The sequence below is a fragment of the Primulina tabacum genome, chromosome 4 (genome assembly GCF_025594145.1).
Source record: "Primulina tabacum isolate GXHZ01 chromosome 4, ASM2559414v2, whole genome shotgun sequence".
Taxonomy (NCBI): Eukaryota; Viridiplantae; Streptophyta; class Magnoliopsida; order Lamiales; family Gesneriaceae; genus Primulina; species Primulina tabacum.
Window position 1 is genome coordinate 44,061,650 of NC_134553.1, and position 12,320 is coordinate 44,073,969.

Consider the following 12,320-nt stretch of genomic DNA (forward strand, 5'->3'; position numbering starts at 1 on the left):
AATTTAAATGATAATTAATCAACTAGCATAAAGTGAAGAATTTAATACGAGAAAGATCTCATTCAAGGGAGTTCTACTATTTAATTATTTCACTGTTCATCGGCATACAAATAATTTATTCAAGTTGTTCCAAGCAATTAACCTTAGAATTATAGGGATAGCCGCTAAAATTCTTGTGTTTTCCTAAATTAATTGACCGAACCCAGCATCCCGTCAAAACTTAGCAATAACCAACTGGGCACGATAGCGTTCCATATTAATTAAAGATAGCTTTTAGATTTGTGAAAACAGTTAATCCTAAAATCTAACAACCGAGATAGCTGCAATTGATAGATCGAGTTTCGTTGATTTATTTAGATTAAATATATTATGATAGCACAACACATCTAATCTATGCTACTCGTGTACCAATCATTCATCACTGAATTCATGGTTAGCAGTAAAAAATCATATATCAAATTAAATTGTCAGATTAAACGATATACAATATTCATAGAATTAAATCATAAATCAACAAATACTTGGAATAAAAAGAATATTGAATTTAAGAATGAAAACCTCACAGTGATAAATTAAACAGTAAAAACAACCCTTAAATCAGAAATAAAACTTAGCCTAGAGTTGTGGAGAAAATCCTTGCGCCTTTCTTATCCTTCTTTCACGTGAGTTTTTGGAGAAGAGGTTGGAGAATTGTGAGTTGAAAATGAAAATTCTGCAGCCACTTCCCTTTTAACGTGAATAGTGTAGGCTTTTTCTTTTTTCTTTTTATGAAAATTCTTCAATTCTCACTAAGCAGCCGAGGAGCATTTATAAGGCGTGATCACGCCTGATCCAAAAACCACTTCTGAATTTTTATGTTCAAGTCTTCCACTACGATCATATCGACTACTTTAATTGTGATATAAAATCACTTTTTTTAGCCCAATTTATCGCATGAACAGAAAACTTTCTCCTACAATAAAATCACACAAAAATGTGTCAATTAAGCACGTTGGAAGTGGTAACAATGAGAGATATGACAACAAAAAAATGCCAACTATTATGAGCCTATCACACAGCCTTAATAGTGACGCGTGTAGTCCACACTTTCCCCCTCCCCCTGATTGGAATTTTAATTTCTGACATTTTCTGCACTTGTTCTAGGCTATAATTTCAAATTTCAGAATTTTATGATTGGATAGTGAATTTCTATGAATTTTTTTTTATGAAAACAAGATAATTTGCTACAAATTTTTGGGATGATTAACCGCCAAAACCCCTTGAAGGCCAGTTTGTAAATACACAATATGGACAAAATGAGTTTAAAATTTTGAAAAAAATTCTATACAAATTTTTAAAATTTAAGAAGATTCACTTACTGTGAATATTTCAAAATTTTTGGAGCTGATTTCGAATTATTATGCTTTTTCTCGTAAATTTTAAAGTTGTGTCCAAACCTAAGTTTGACAAATGTTTGAACTTAGGTAAAATCAATTATATAAGAATCTTACTAACGCATAAGTTGTCAAAAAATTGATGATTATAGGAATATTGCAACAAAAAAATGAAAAAGAAAATCATTGAGTAAGATAGAAATGTGATGCTTATTACCAATTTTATTTCATATGCACCATTTGGAATTTTGCTTGGAATTTCCCGTAATTTCATCAAATACTAATTGTTCTACATATTACATCATATTGAGTAATTTATAACTCAATTGATCATACTGATTTGCCAATTTGATTTTCTGGCGTACTTGATTCTTGGTTAATTAATGATACATGATTGTTTTCAATTAATGATACATGATTGTAAACCAATGACTGAATGGAGCCAGGACACCGATCATTGTACCAAAATTTTTAGTCCACTTGACAACGTGACTTTGGCCCAGAAAGTGAATCCAATGAATAATGAGTTTCAAATTCAGGTATATGATTCATCTGAACAACGTGACTTCGGTCCGGCATTGTGAATTCACCTTGGCTCGTAACTGATGGATTGTACGGATTCTACTTGAGTACGCGGAGAAAATAGCTACAATGAATGATGCTGGGAGTCACATCTTTAGCATACACAATCATTTTAGAATCTAAAACAGTCATTGCATATTCTTGACATTACATCATTGTTTTGTTCATTGCAATACATCATAACATATTGATTACAGTCTTGGTACAAGATTAATTTATTTGATATATAAATGAAAATCAAGAATATTACCTCACTAAGTACTCATAGACTTAACCTCTTTTTTCTTCTATTTACTGTAAATTCCAAATATATGAGAACCAGATCCTGCACACTCGGAGAAAATTAAAGGGTTAATATGTTCAATTGTCCCAAAGTGTATTGTAAAATAGTATGTCGTGTGGTCGTTGTCATGTGGCCGTTTAGAGTATGCGTTGTTTGACGCAATACCATGTATTTAAATAAATTGTAGTTACGCTTCCGTTATTATGTTAATGTTTATATATTTTAGAATTTGGGTCACACATAACTAATGCACAAAAATAAAACTAACGACGAGACATTGATTTGAGGGAAACTTCAAATTCTTAAAAATGAATAATGCGCTCAACGATATCAAGCTAATTTATAATCTAAGTGTCAAATTCAAATTCAATAAATTAATTACTTACTTCATAACAAAATTCACTGGATTATTTATTAAATAATTAATCGAGTTAATAAACTTAATTAAATCTAATAGTCTAACTATTCATAATTGAATTTAATTAGATTCAATTGCACTAAGTTGCTATGGAATTTCAGTTTTTCAACCTAAAGTCACATATAAAAATAATATCTATTCCTAGTTATTTTTTATATGTTGATTGATTTAGTGGAACAAATATTAATCTATCGTATTCCAATTTTATACTAAACAACAAATCATATAATTTAATTGGCCACATTAAATCACGTGTGTTCAACGACATAAATCAATGAATCAAAATAAATAATCAAATCAAATTAAAAGCATTAAAAATAACTTGTCTTGGCCTTATCACGGTCTTAGTCTACGAAGCTCTATCCATAAACTCAAAACAAAATCAAAAACCCATGTTGAAATTAATAGAAAAACGTAATCGAGAAAAATAAAAATAAAATTTCAACGATTTAGATGTGTGTTCTTGAGAATATTGAAATATTCCTCCAAGTTTTCAACTTAAGCCTCCTTCTCAGAGAAAAGTTTATTTGTTGCATATGATGTTCTACAGTGTTTTCTGAAGTTGTCTTCATCTTTCTCCAATTTGTAGCTCATGTAACATGTCTTATAATTTGTCAAATTCTTACAAAATCCTTTTCTTTTAGTATTTTGTTGTTTTGAATTATTGTAAAATCACTTTAGAAAATAAGGCAAAACTCTTCATCAATTCTTTCTTTAATTATCGAGATTCTTTGCAGCGTTTTCTCTTTCCATTTTCCCTAGTGACTTTCATACATGACATTGAATTCTATGACCTTATCTCCATGTTTATGCTTTTTAATATTTTGGTCCAATCTAAAAATAAATAAAATAAGCAAAAATATGAAATAAAAATGCCAGATAAACACAAATACGAATAATAAAAATGAATAAAATAAGAAAAATATGAAATAAAAATGCCAGATAAACACAAATACGAATAAAATCTCTATAAGATTTGTACTTGTCACTAGCTTAGTACATAGTATAGATATGTATATTCAAACTTCTGTATATGTTCAGATAAACCCATCCATGAAAATTTACCGGTTTAATATGCTGCACAAGGTACGCTTAGGGTGTAAACAAACTGAATTGAACCGAATGTGTAGAAAATTTTAATATTCGAATTCGGCTCGAATTAGTTCTATTCGAGGTTGAGCTCGATTCGAAGCTCAAAAATTTTAAAAATTTCTACTCGAACTTGGTCCGAATTAAAACTTAAGTTCAAGTTCGGCTCAAAAAGATTCGAAGCATTGCTCGCAAATAATTACTTGAAAATCTCGAAATTTATTTATTTACTATATAATTATATTAATAAAATAATAAAGTTCGCGGGCGGTTTTTTCAAACTATCGAACAATATCATTTGCGCTCTAACGTTCGACTGGCTCAAATATAAATAAAATATTTTTCGAGCCGACTTTAAATGGTTCGTTTACACCTCTAGGCTTGCTTAGTTAGATCTACCTAATTACCTAGTGTTCTTTGCACGTTATTTCTTAAAGGTCAAAAATTATTTGGATACCCCGATAGCAGTGATTGCCAAGTCCCCGCCGTAAATGATAATAACAAATCGAGCAGTTACATTAGAAACAACAACCTAACTATTAACCTTTGTCTTCCACCCAAGACAACTATAGCTTTCGTTTTTCTTTATATTTCTTGGATTCCGACATGAGGAATCTGGTATGAGGTGGTTTTAGTCTGCTCCACCTCCATTTTTTGAATTTTTTGTTTTTAATCATAGCACATACCTTGCAGTCGGTGTTTGTTTTTTTTTAAAAAAATAATAATAATAATTGATGCATGTTGATGTTGTACCAACTTGTGACCAACATTGAGTGGTTGGAATTCTTCAACTACTGAAATTTGTAGCTTAATTTGCTCGTTTTTTTCCCATGTAATAACTAATATTCAGGCATTTACTTGCAGTGCTATCTATCATCGTGATAAAATAAAGGGTTCAAATTATACTTAATTCAGGCATTACTTTGATCATCCTTCGTTGATGTAACAAAAGTTCATTACCAAAGAATGGTGGTAACCTTCCTTCTCAAGTTCTTTTACAAGAACTTGGATTTTGTTATACATTTTGAATTCTTATTTGAATCTCCTTTAATATTTTAAAATTTTTTTCCTGGTTTTCAAATATCTTCTCCAACTTTTGTGGTACATAATATATCATAGTGACATAGTTTTGTACTGTCTTTTGAATTTCTCTAAAATCTCCAGAGAGTTTAGAGGAATCCGGTGCTATTTCTAGGAATATGTTATTTTGAATCATAAGTTTACCTTAGGATTCTGAAAGTTCTTTAGATCTTCATGCTTCGAATATTCCAAAAATTTGGAATATATCCTGTAAATAATTAATCTCGAACCTCTGTTCGGATCCATGTAATTTGAGAAAATTCTCCTCCTCAAACATTTAATTACTCATTAATAATAAATTTATATGTTTGAAATAATTTTAGCTCAGCTCTGATGTCATTTTCCGTCCAAGAAAATCAATCGTTTAATATATCACATGTAAGGGTATTTTTGTCCTTTTAAATGCTTATAGGGAGTGGAAACAAAGCTTTGATGTGTTAGGGATTAAAATAAAGTTGAGTTTGGATTTGAGTATTTTTTCTCAGTTTACCCATAAATTAATTGAAAAATATTTAATTACCTACGAAATAATATTATATTATAATTTCAAATGAAGTTTTCGTCCAATTGCCCTATTCTAGTCACGACCAGGCCAGCTAGCCCAACCCGACGGAGAAAGCAACAAGCGCACCCACATCAAACCAAAATGCTAGAGGAACGCCGCGCCGGTCCTCCCCACGCAGCCATCTTGGCGGTGGTGGTGGTGGTTGTCATGGTGGTGCCAACCTTGTTTGGAGACCAAGGTGAGGCGGTCACAGGCTTCATTGCTGAGCTGCTGACTCCAGTAGGTCTCCTCTTCCTGCCGATACTGCTCCTCCTTACCATCCAGTTCCTATCCTCCGACAGCGGATCCTTCGTCGCCGGAATATTCTCCTCCGGTGAGCCGAACTCTATTCACCGCGTCAGTGGCTCGCCTCTCGGCGTCGCGCTGTTTCTCCTCCTCGTCCTACTGCTTCTCTTCAACAGAGTCTCGATCTTTGGCGGAGACGATGATTCTGGAGCTTGACTGAGATCTTGATCTGTTCCATGGAACCGAAGATTTGAAATTTGGTTCCATTTGTTTATTTTAACGATTTTGTGTTCGATTTCTTTTCTGGGGTTTTTCCGCTTTGTCGTACGGACGTAAAGAGTGTGTGTTTGTATGAACATGGAGCTGCTGTCTGATTACCGTTTTGACCCTATGGATTCTTAAATCAATAATATTTAATCACCATCGACTTCAAATTTTCAAATCTAAAATCATTTTCTTTAAAATAATTTCATTATAATAAAAAAAATTTTGTGAGACGATCTTTATCCGATCTTCCTTAAAAAAGTTTGAACCAATTACACATGTTTAAATCATTCGAATCGCGAATAAACTTCAACTAGTGCATTTCGTGTCTACTAGTAACTAAGGGGGGTGTATTCAATTTAAACTTTTAATGACTTTTAATGACTTTTTTTAAAAGATGGATTTTTGTGGAGTTGATGGATTTTGATTGACTTTTATATAATCTCATGAAATTGTAAACCATATTTCATAGACTCTTATAGACTTTTTTTCAAGATTTTTGTAGACTTTTGTAAACTTTTGTAAACTTTTATAATTGTGATTTATTTTTTTATTAATTTCTTTTAAATAATTATTGGACATGTATAACATATTCAATTTTAATTTTTTTTATTTATGAAAATGTAAATGAATTTTACTTACTTAAAGGTTAAATAAATTTAATTTATGAAAAACGACATATGAACTATCTAATTTATTGAAATCAAAATTTCATTCTTTATGTCAATTCAACATATTAATGAACAATATTTTTATAAGTTCATAATAAAATTTTATTAAAATGAACAATCAAAATAATAAGTAGACTTTTACATAAAAAAAATCTAATCATTATTGACAATTTGATCAACATCGCTCCACATTCCATTGGCTATGATATCCCTCCATGCATTAGCTCTTGCTCGTTGTTGTTCTTGAGTATCAAATAACTGATCAAAGTTGTCATCTCCATAAACTTGTGCCGATGAAGACAATTGAGCTTCGTTATCTGGTTCAATTTGAAATTCATCACATCGACACTCCTTTCGAAGAAAATTGTGTAATCCGGCACAAGCCAATACAAGCTCTGTTTGGGTCGTATATGGAAATGGAGGGGCCATCTTGAATAATTTGAACCGTGATTTAAATATATCAAATGTCCGCTCTATAACATTCCTCAAAGAAGCATGACGAAGATTGAACAACTCTTTAGCATCTTCAGGGTGACGACCTTGACCTGTGAATTCTTGAAGATGATAACGTACACCTCGAAAAGGAGCCAAGAATTGACGTCGATTTGGATATCCATCATCCACTAAAAAATATTTACCTATCAAATCATATTTGTAAAGTTAATTAACTAATGAATAATATACATAATCTTTGAAAGTTACAAAAAATATAAATAGTCATGTAATATATAGGAAACAAATATATACCTTGTGGCACTTTAAGTCCATTATTTCTTGATAAAGAATCAGCCAACACGTGTGAATCATGAGCAGATCTCTCCCATCCGCTGAGTACGTAAATGAATTCTAAATCAAAGTTACAAGCTGCCAAAACATTTTGAGAAATTACTCCGTGGCGATTACGGTAACTGTTATTGTCACGCTCAGACACTGTCGCTGGAATATGAGTTCCATCAATAGCTCCAATGCAATCCTGCACCAACAACATGAATAGCAATAACAATAATTACAACAATAAAAAAAACAAAAAAAATAATATAAGAATTTTATTACTTACTTTAAATTAAGGGTAGAATCTTGTACTCTCTCTTATTCTTTCTGGTACAGCTGATCCAGGTTTAGCCATCATATCTACAGCAATGCTGTTTAATGCTCTCAACATCTTGCTGAAGTTTTGACTAGTATTGTAGTGTGATCGACCAAATGTTTTACGAATCAAGCAATATCGAGTATTTTGACCAACAATAAGTAAAAACATGGCAAGCATTTCTTCAACACAAATGTATCTTGTGTCTTGTAAGGGTGTTCTTTCTCTAAGAATGGTGCATAACTTTAAAAAAAATATCGGGTTACATTCTGTAAATTTCTCGAAAATTTGTTGGATCCTCTTTTAATATTCTATGAATATAATCGTATCCACTTGTAGTTGTTGATTGTCTAGTTAAGGGAGGATGGACACGTTCTCTATGAATGTTAATTATGTGCTCATTTAGCACATATAGGATCTCAAATATTTGGATCAACAAATACTCAAAAGTTTCATGTAATTCTTCTCCCAGCTCTTTTTCTTCCATTTGTTCATCTACGTTGTGCACATTGATATTTGACATTTAAATTAACCACTTGACATAAAACAAGTAATGAAAATAAAAAAACTATGAATCCATGAAAAAACATCATATCTCTGACCAAAACATGATATGTTCCATAAAAAAACGGAGTAATTATAGAATAGAAATAATCCAAAAGTTCAAATTCGCTATCAGTTCAATAATTAAAAAGCAATTCAAAAAAATATTAGTAAACATTTTAACACAATGTTTATCACTCATTTATGCCACCAAAAATCAAGCATTCATTTAACTTATAGTCTATCCATTCCAAGCGCTCTTCGATTATCATTTTCAGGAAAGCCATCTTCTTTGATCTAGTATTAAGTAAGTCAAGCACCTTGTACCGAGTACTATTCTCCAAGTTTGGGACTTCCTTAATAGCATCCCAACAATTATCATCTACATCACCAATTGATTCAATCTTAGAAGCTACATTCTCAAGGTTGTAAGAGAGCTTATGCATAATATCTTGGTCAAGATTCTTTGATGTGCTCGATTTTGTTTCAAACTCTATCCTATCTCGTTATCTAGTGGCTGGTGGAACTAGGGGTGGGAAAAAATACCGAAATACCGAAAAATCGTACCGAAAAAATACCGAAAAAATCGGTATATCGAAAATTTCATACCGTACCGAAATTTTCGGTATCGATATCGGTACAGAATATTTTTTTTTTCGGTATTTCGGTATATACCGAAATACCGAAAATAGTTTTTTATTATTATTTTTTTAAATTTAAGTTCGGCATACCGAAAAAATGTCGGTATACCGAAAACATTTCGGTATACCGACATTTTTTTCGGTATACCGACAAAATTTTCGGTGTCGGTACGGTATCGGTATGAACTTTTTTCATACCGAATGTGCGGTATACCGAATTTTCGGTATCAGTATCGATAGAAAAAAATTTCATACCGATACCCACCCCTAGGTGGAACCTCTGAACTCATTGGTTGAGAAGGTAATGGAGAAGTAAAGTCATCATGAAGTGGAGGCTGATATGAAGATTCTTGCCTTTCACTTTGAATGAATTCACCACTATCGTAATCAAACATGTAATCATCTATTAAGCTAGTACTTTTATTTTGTTCAGTCTCAAATGTTCTCACATCAGTGTCATCTCCTAATCCAATTGAACACTTTCATGTGGTTGTTCCATTCCCAACTGCAATTCTCAAATCTTCATAATCTTCAAAAGTGCTTGTCCGATAATGTTCATGTTTAGGATGAGACTGTCAAAGAACAAAAAGCAACAAGTGTTAAAAATAATTCTAATTTTAATTGAAAAATGTAAATTTTATTATTCTAATTTGAGATTCTCACCTTAAAATATTCATTACATACTTCATCATTAGCCGTGAATTTCTTTGTCTCAGGATCCCATCCAAACCCAGAACTATGACGCGTAAGCTTAGAATAATTATTGTATTGTTGTTTGAACCATTTCAAACGACTTTGATATTGTGCGAAAGTCTTTTCACACCCCAGTTTTCCGTTAAGAGTAGGAAGTATATTTATTTCCACTGTTCTTTTGTTCAGCATCTCATTCTTATCACGCCATCCTCTCGTGGCAGCATCGACCATGAGTTTTAATAATTCATTGATCTCCTCAGTCGTCCACAAATTATATTTTGTTTGTGAATCGCCCATTTATAATTTCTTAAGAAAAGGTACAAGTTAAATATCTCAATAAGTATATTAAAATATAAGCATGGAGTTCTTAAATTTTTTATCAAACATGTTAGAACATTAAATATGCATCAGCCTACACGTGTAAAAATGCATCATACCTTCATAGTATATATATTGAAATAAAAATGAATACTTGCAAGAAAATAAAAGGGTTCACAGCCGAGAAGGAAAAATTAATATGCTCTTAACTCTTCTATTCCTAACAGCTGAAAAATGGCGTTATCTTCCCACACTCATTGAAGCAAACAAAGAAACACGGTATAATATGTGGTAACACCATTCAAAGGAGTGTCGATGTGATGAGATGGCTTGTTCAATAATCATAATCATTTTTTTTCCACTGCTATTAGGACCTCGGCGAGGTTCTCGCCCCTTGGATGCTTCATCTGCCATTGGATATGGCTTGAGAATCCAGTACACTGATTATGAAATAAAAAAAATATTTTTTTCCTTGAATAAATCAATACAATGTTTATGCGAGCGTGAGGAATATGGAATTGGTAGGTAATATGGTAAAGCCAATTCTCGTGTAATATGGTAAAGCCAATTTTCGTTGAAAAAAATTTAGTTGGAATTGGTAGGTCTAATCTTAAAGCTTGAACGGTCCAACCATCAAACATGATGCTTTGAATTGTGTTACCGAACAACTACTAAAGGTTCATTTACGTCAAATAATCATGTCGATGTGATGAATTTCAAATCGACACTCCTTTGGTATACAATAATCATAATGATTCAAAAAAAAAAACACAATTCATCACATGTCGGATCATTCATCGTTTTTATGAGATGAACGAAAATTTATGAAATACAATCATCATAATGATTCAAGAAAAAAACAACAATTCATCTATTTTTACACATAAATATTGGCAATATAATAAATTCAAGAATGATCAATCATACCTTTGAATATAAGAAATTTTTTTGAGAGAGTGAAGAACCCTAGCGATGGCTTGAGACAGAAGAGAGATAGCGTATTTTACAAAAAAGAAAGTCCATCAAAATCTTTGGTATAGGTGGAAGAATATTTTAGATTTTCTGTAATTGTACATAATGCTTCAAGGTTTGTACATGAATAATAAAATAAGAATCCTTGAAAATCTATGAATTTTTTGGATACCTCTTGACTTATGAAGAGTTTTAAAAAGTCTAGTTTGAATACAACATGACTTTTTAAAACTCTACCAAAATCCATGTTGAATACCACTAAACATATATAGAGTATATAAAAGTTTAAATTGAATACCTCTAGATTTTAAAATTCCATAAAAGTCATTAAAAGTTTAGATTGAATACAGCCCATAAATGTATAGCATAGGCAAGTAAATTGTAAAGTATGCAAATTCTCTATTGTATGATTATTTTCATTGAAATTTAGGAAATGAGAATTTTTTTAATACAAATTTCAGGATCTTGAAACAAATTCAAAGAACAAATCTTTATATTGTTAAAAAAAAAATTTGTATCTTAAAGTGCATTTGAAATATATAATTTTAATCACTGGTTGTTTGCTGGATTAATTTAAATATGTATATATAAATTAATCTTTTCAATTAATTTAAATATATTAATCCAAACATAATGATGAACTTATATATATATTCAATGTCCATTTTTCAAGCTAAAGCAAAAAAGTCGTAAAAAAAAAAAAGTGCAGTGCAAGGCATGATATGTTAGGCTGCATCAAGAGTGGGTGAATGAATTGAATACACGTGAAATATTTTACAAGCTTTTTCCCCCCCTTGAATTAATTATTGTGCGTAAATATATTATTCCTTATTATTTGAAAAGTGTAAAATAGTATATTTATATTTTTCTGCCTCCCCAAAATAATAAATAGATAAATAATTATATTAAAAGTCATATTCCAGGGAAAATAATTTTAAAAAGCCTAATAAATATTAGATTCCTTTTTTTTCCCTTTTGTGATGTTTATGTTTATTATTTTCCATTGCTCAAAATTTTTATTATTATTTTCCATCTGTTAAGTAATTTTTTTTATATACATATTAAGAACTTTTTACCCTAAATATTTTAGCAAAGTTTCATCTCATATGCATACTTTATTTATTCTCCATCATTTTAAAATTTTTTTTTTTACTATAGATATTAAAAGTTAATATTTTTTAAAAAAAATTAAAATAAATATAAACAATTTTTTTAGTCTTATTACCCCAAACATATGCGTGTTTCTGTTTTTATCAATATTATTATTTCTAACATTCTAAAAAGTATATACATATTACCTTTGATTCCCAATTTGGTATCTTTATTCCATCACAATTGCTTGATTTCGACTACGCTGCCGTTTGAGCAAACCTTAGGATTATTATTAATGGAAGATAATTCATCATTGTCAAGATCAACATCATTTATTACAATTTCCTTGTTCAGAAATATGACAAGATCTTGAAATTTCATGAAATTATTGAACTATAAGCAATTGAAATAGCATGCATTTGCA

General features: G+C 30.8%; 1 protein-coding gene across 1 annotated transcript; it reads right to left on the reverse strand.

Annotated features, from left to right (window-relative positions):
* Nucleotides 1-9,303: 9,303 nt before the first annotated feature.
* LOC142542033 (uncharacterized protein At2g29880-like) lies at nucleotides 9,304-9,811 on the reverse strand. The gene is made up of 2 exons (XM_075648481.1): nucleotides 9,506-9,811; nucleotides 9,304-9,393 (listed from the first exon to the last, which is right to left on the reverse strand). The coding sequence occupies exons 1-2, from the start codon at nucleotides 9,809-9,811 to the stop codon at nucleotides 9,304-9,306; spliced, it is 396 nt and encodes a 131-aa protein (XP_075504596.1).
* Between the last annotated feature and the right edge of the window lie 2,509 nt (nucleotides 9,812-12,320).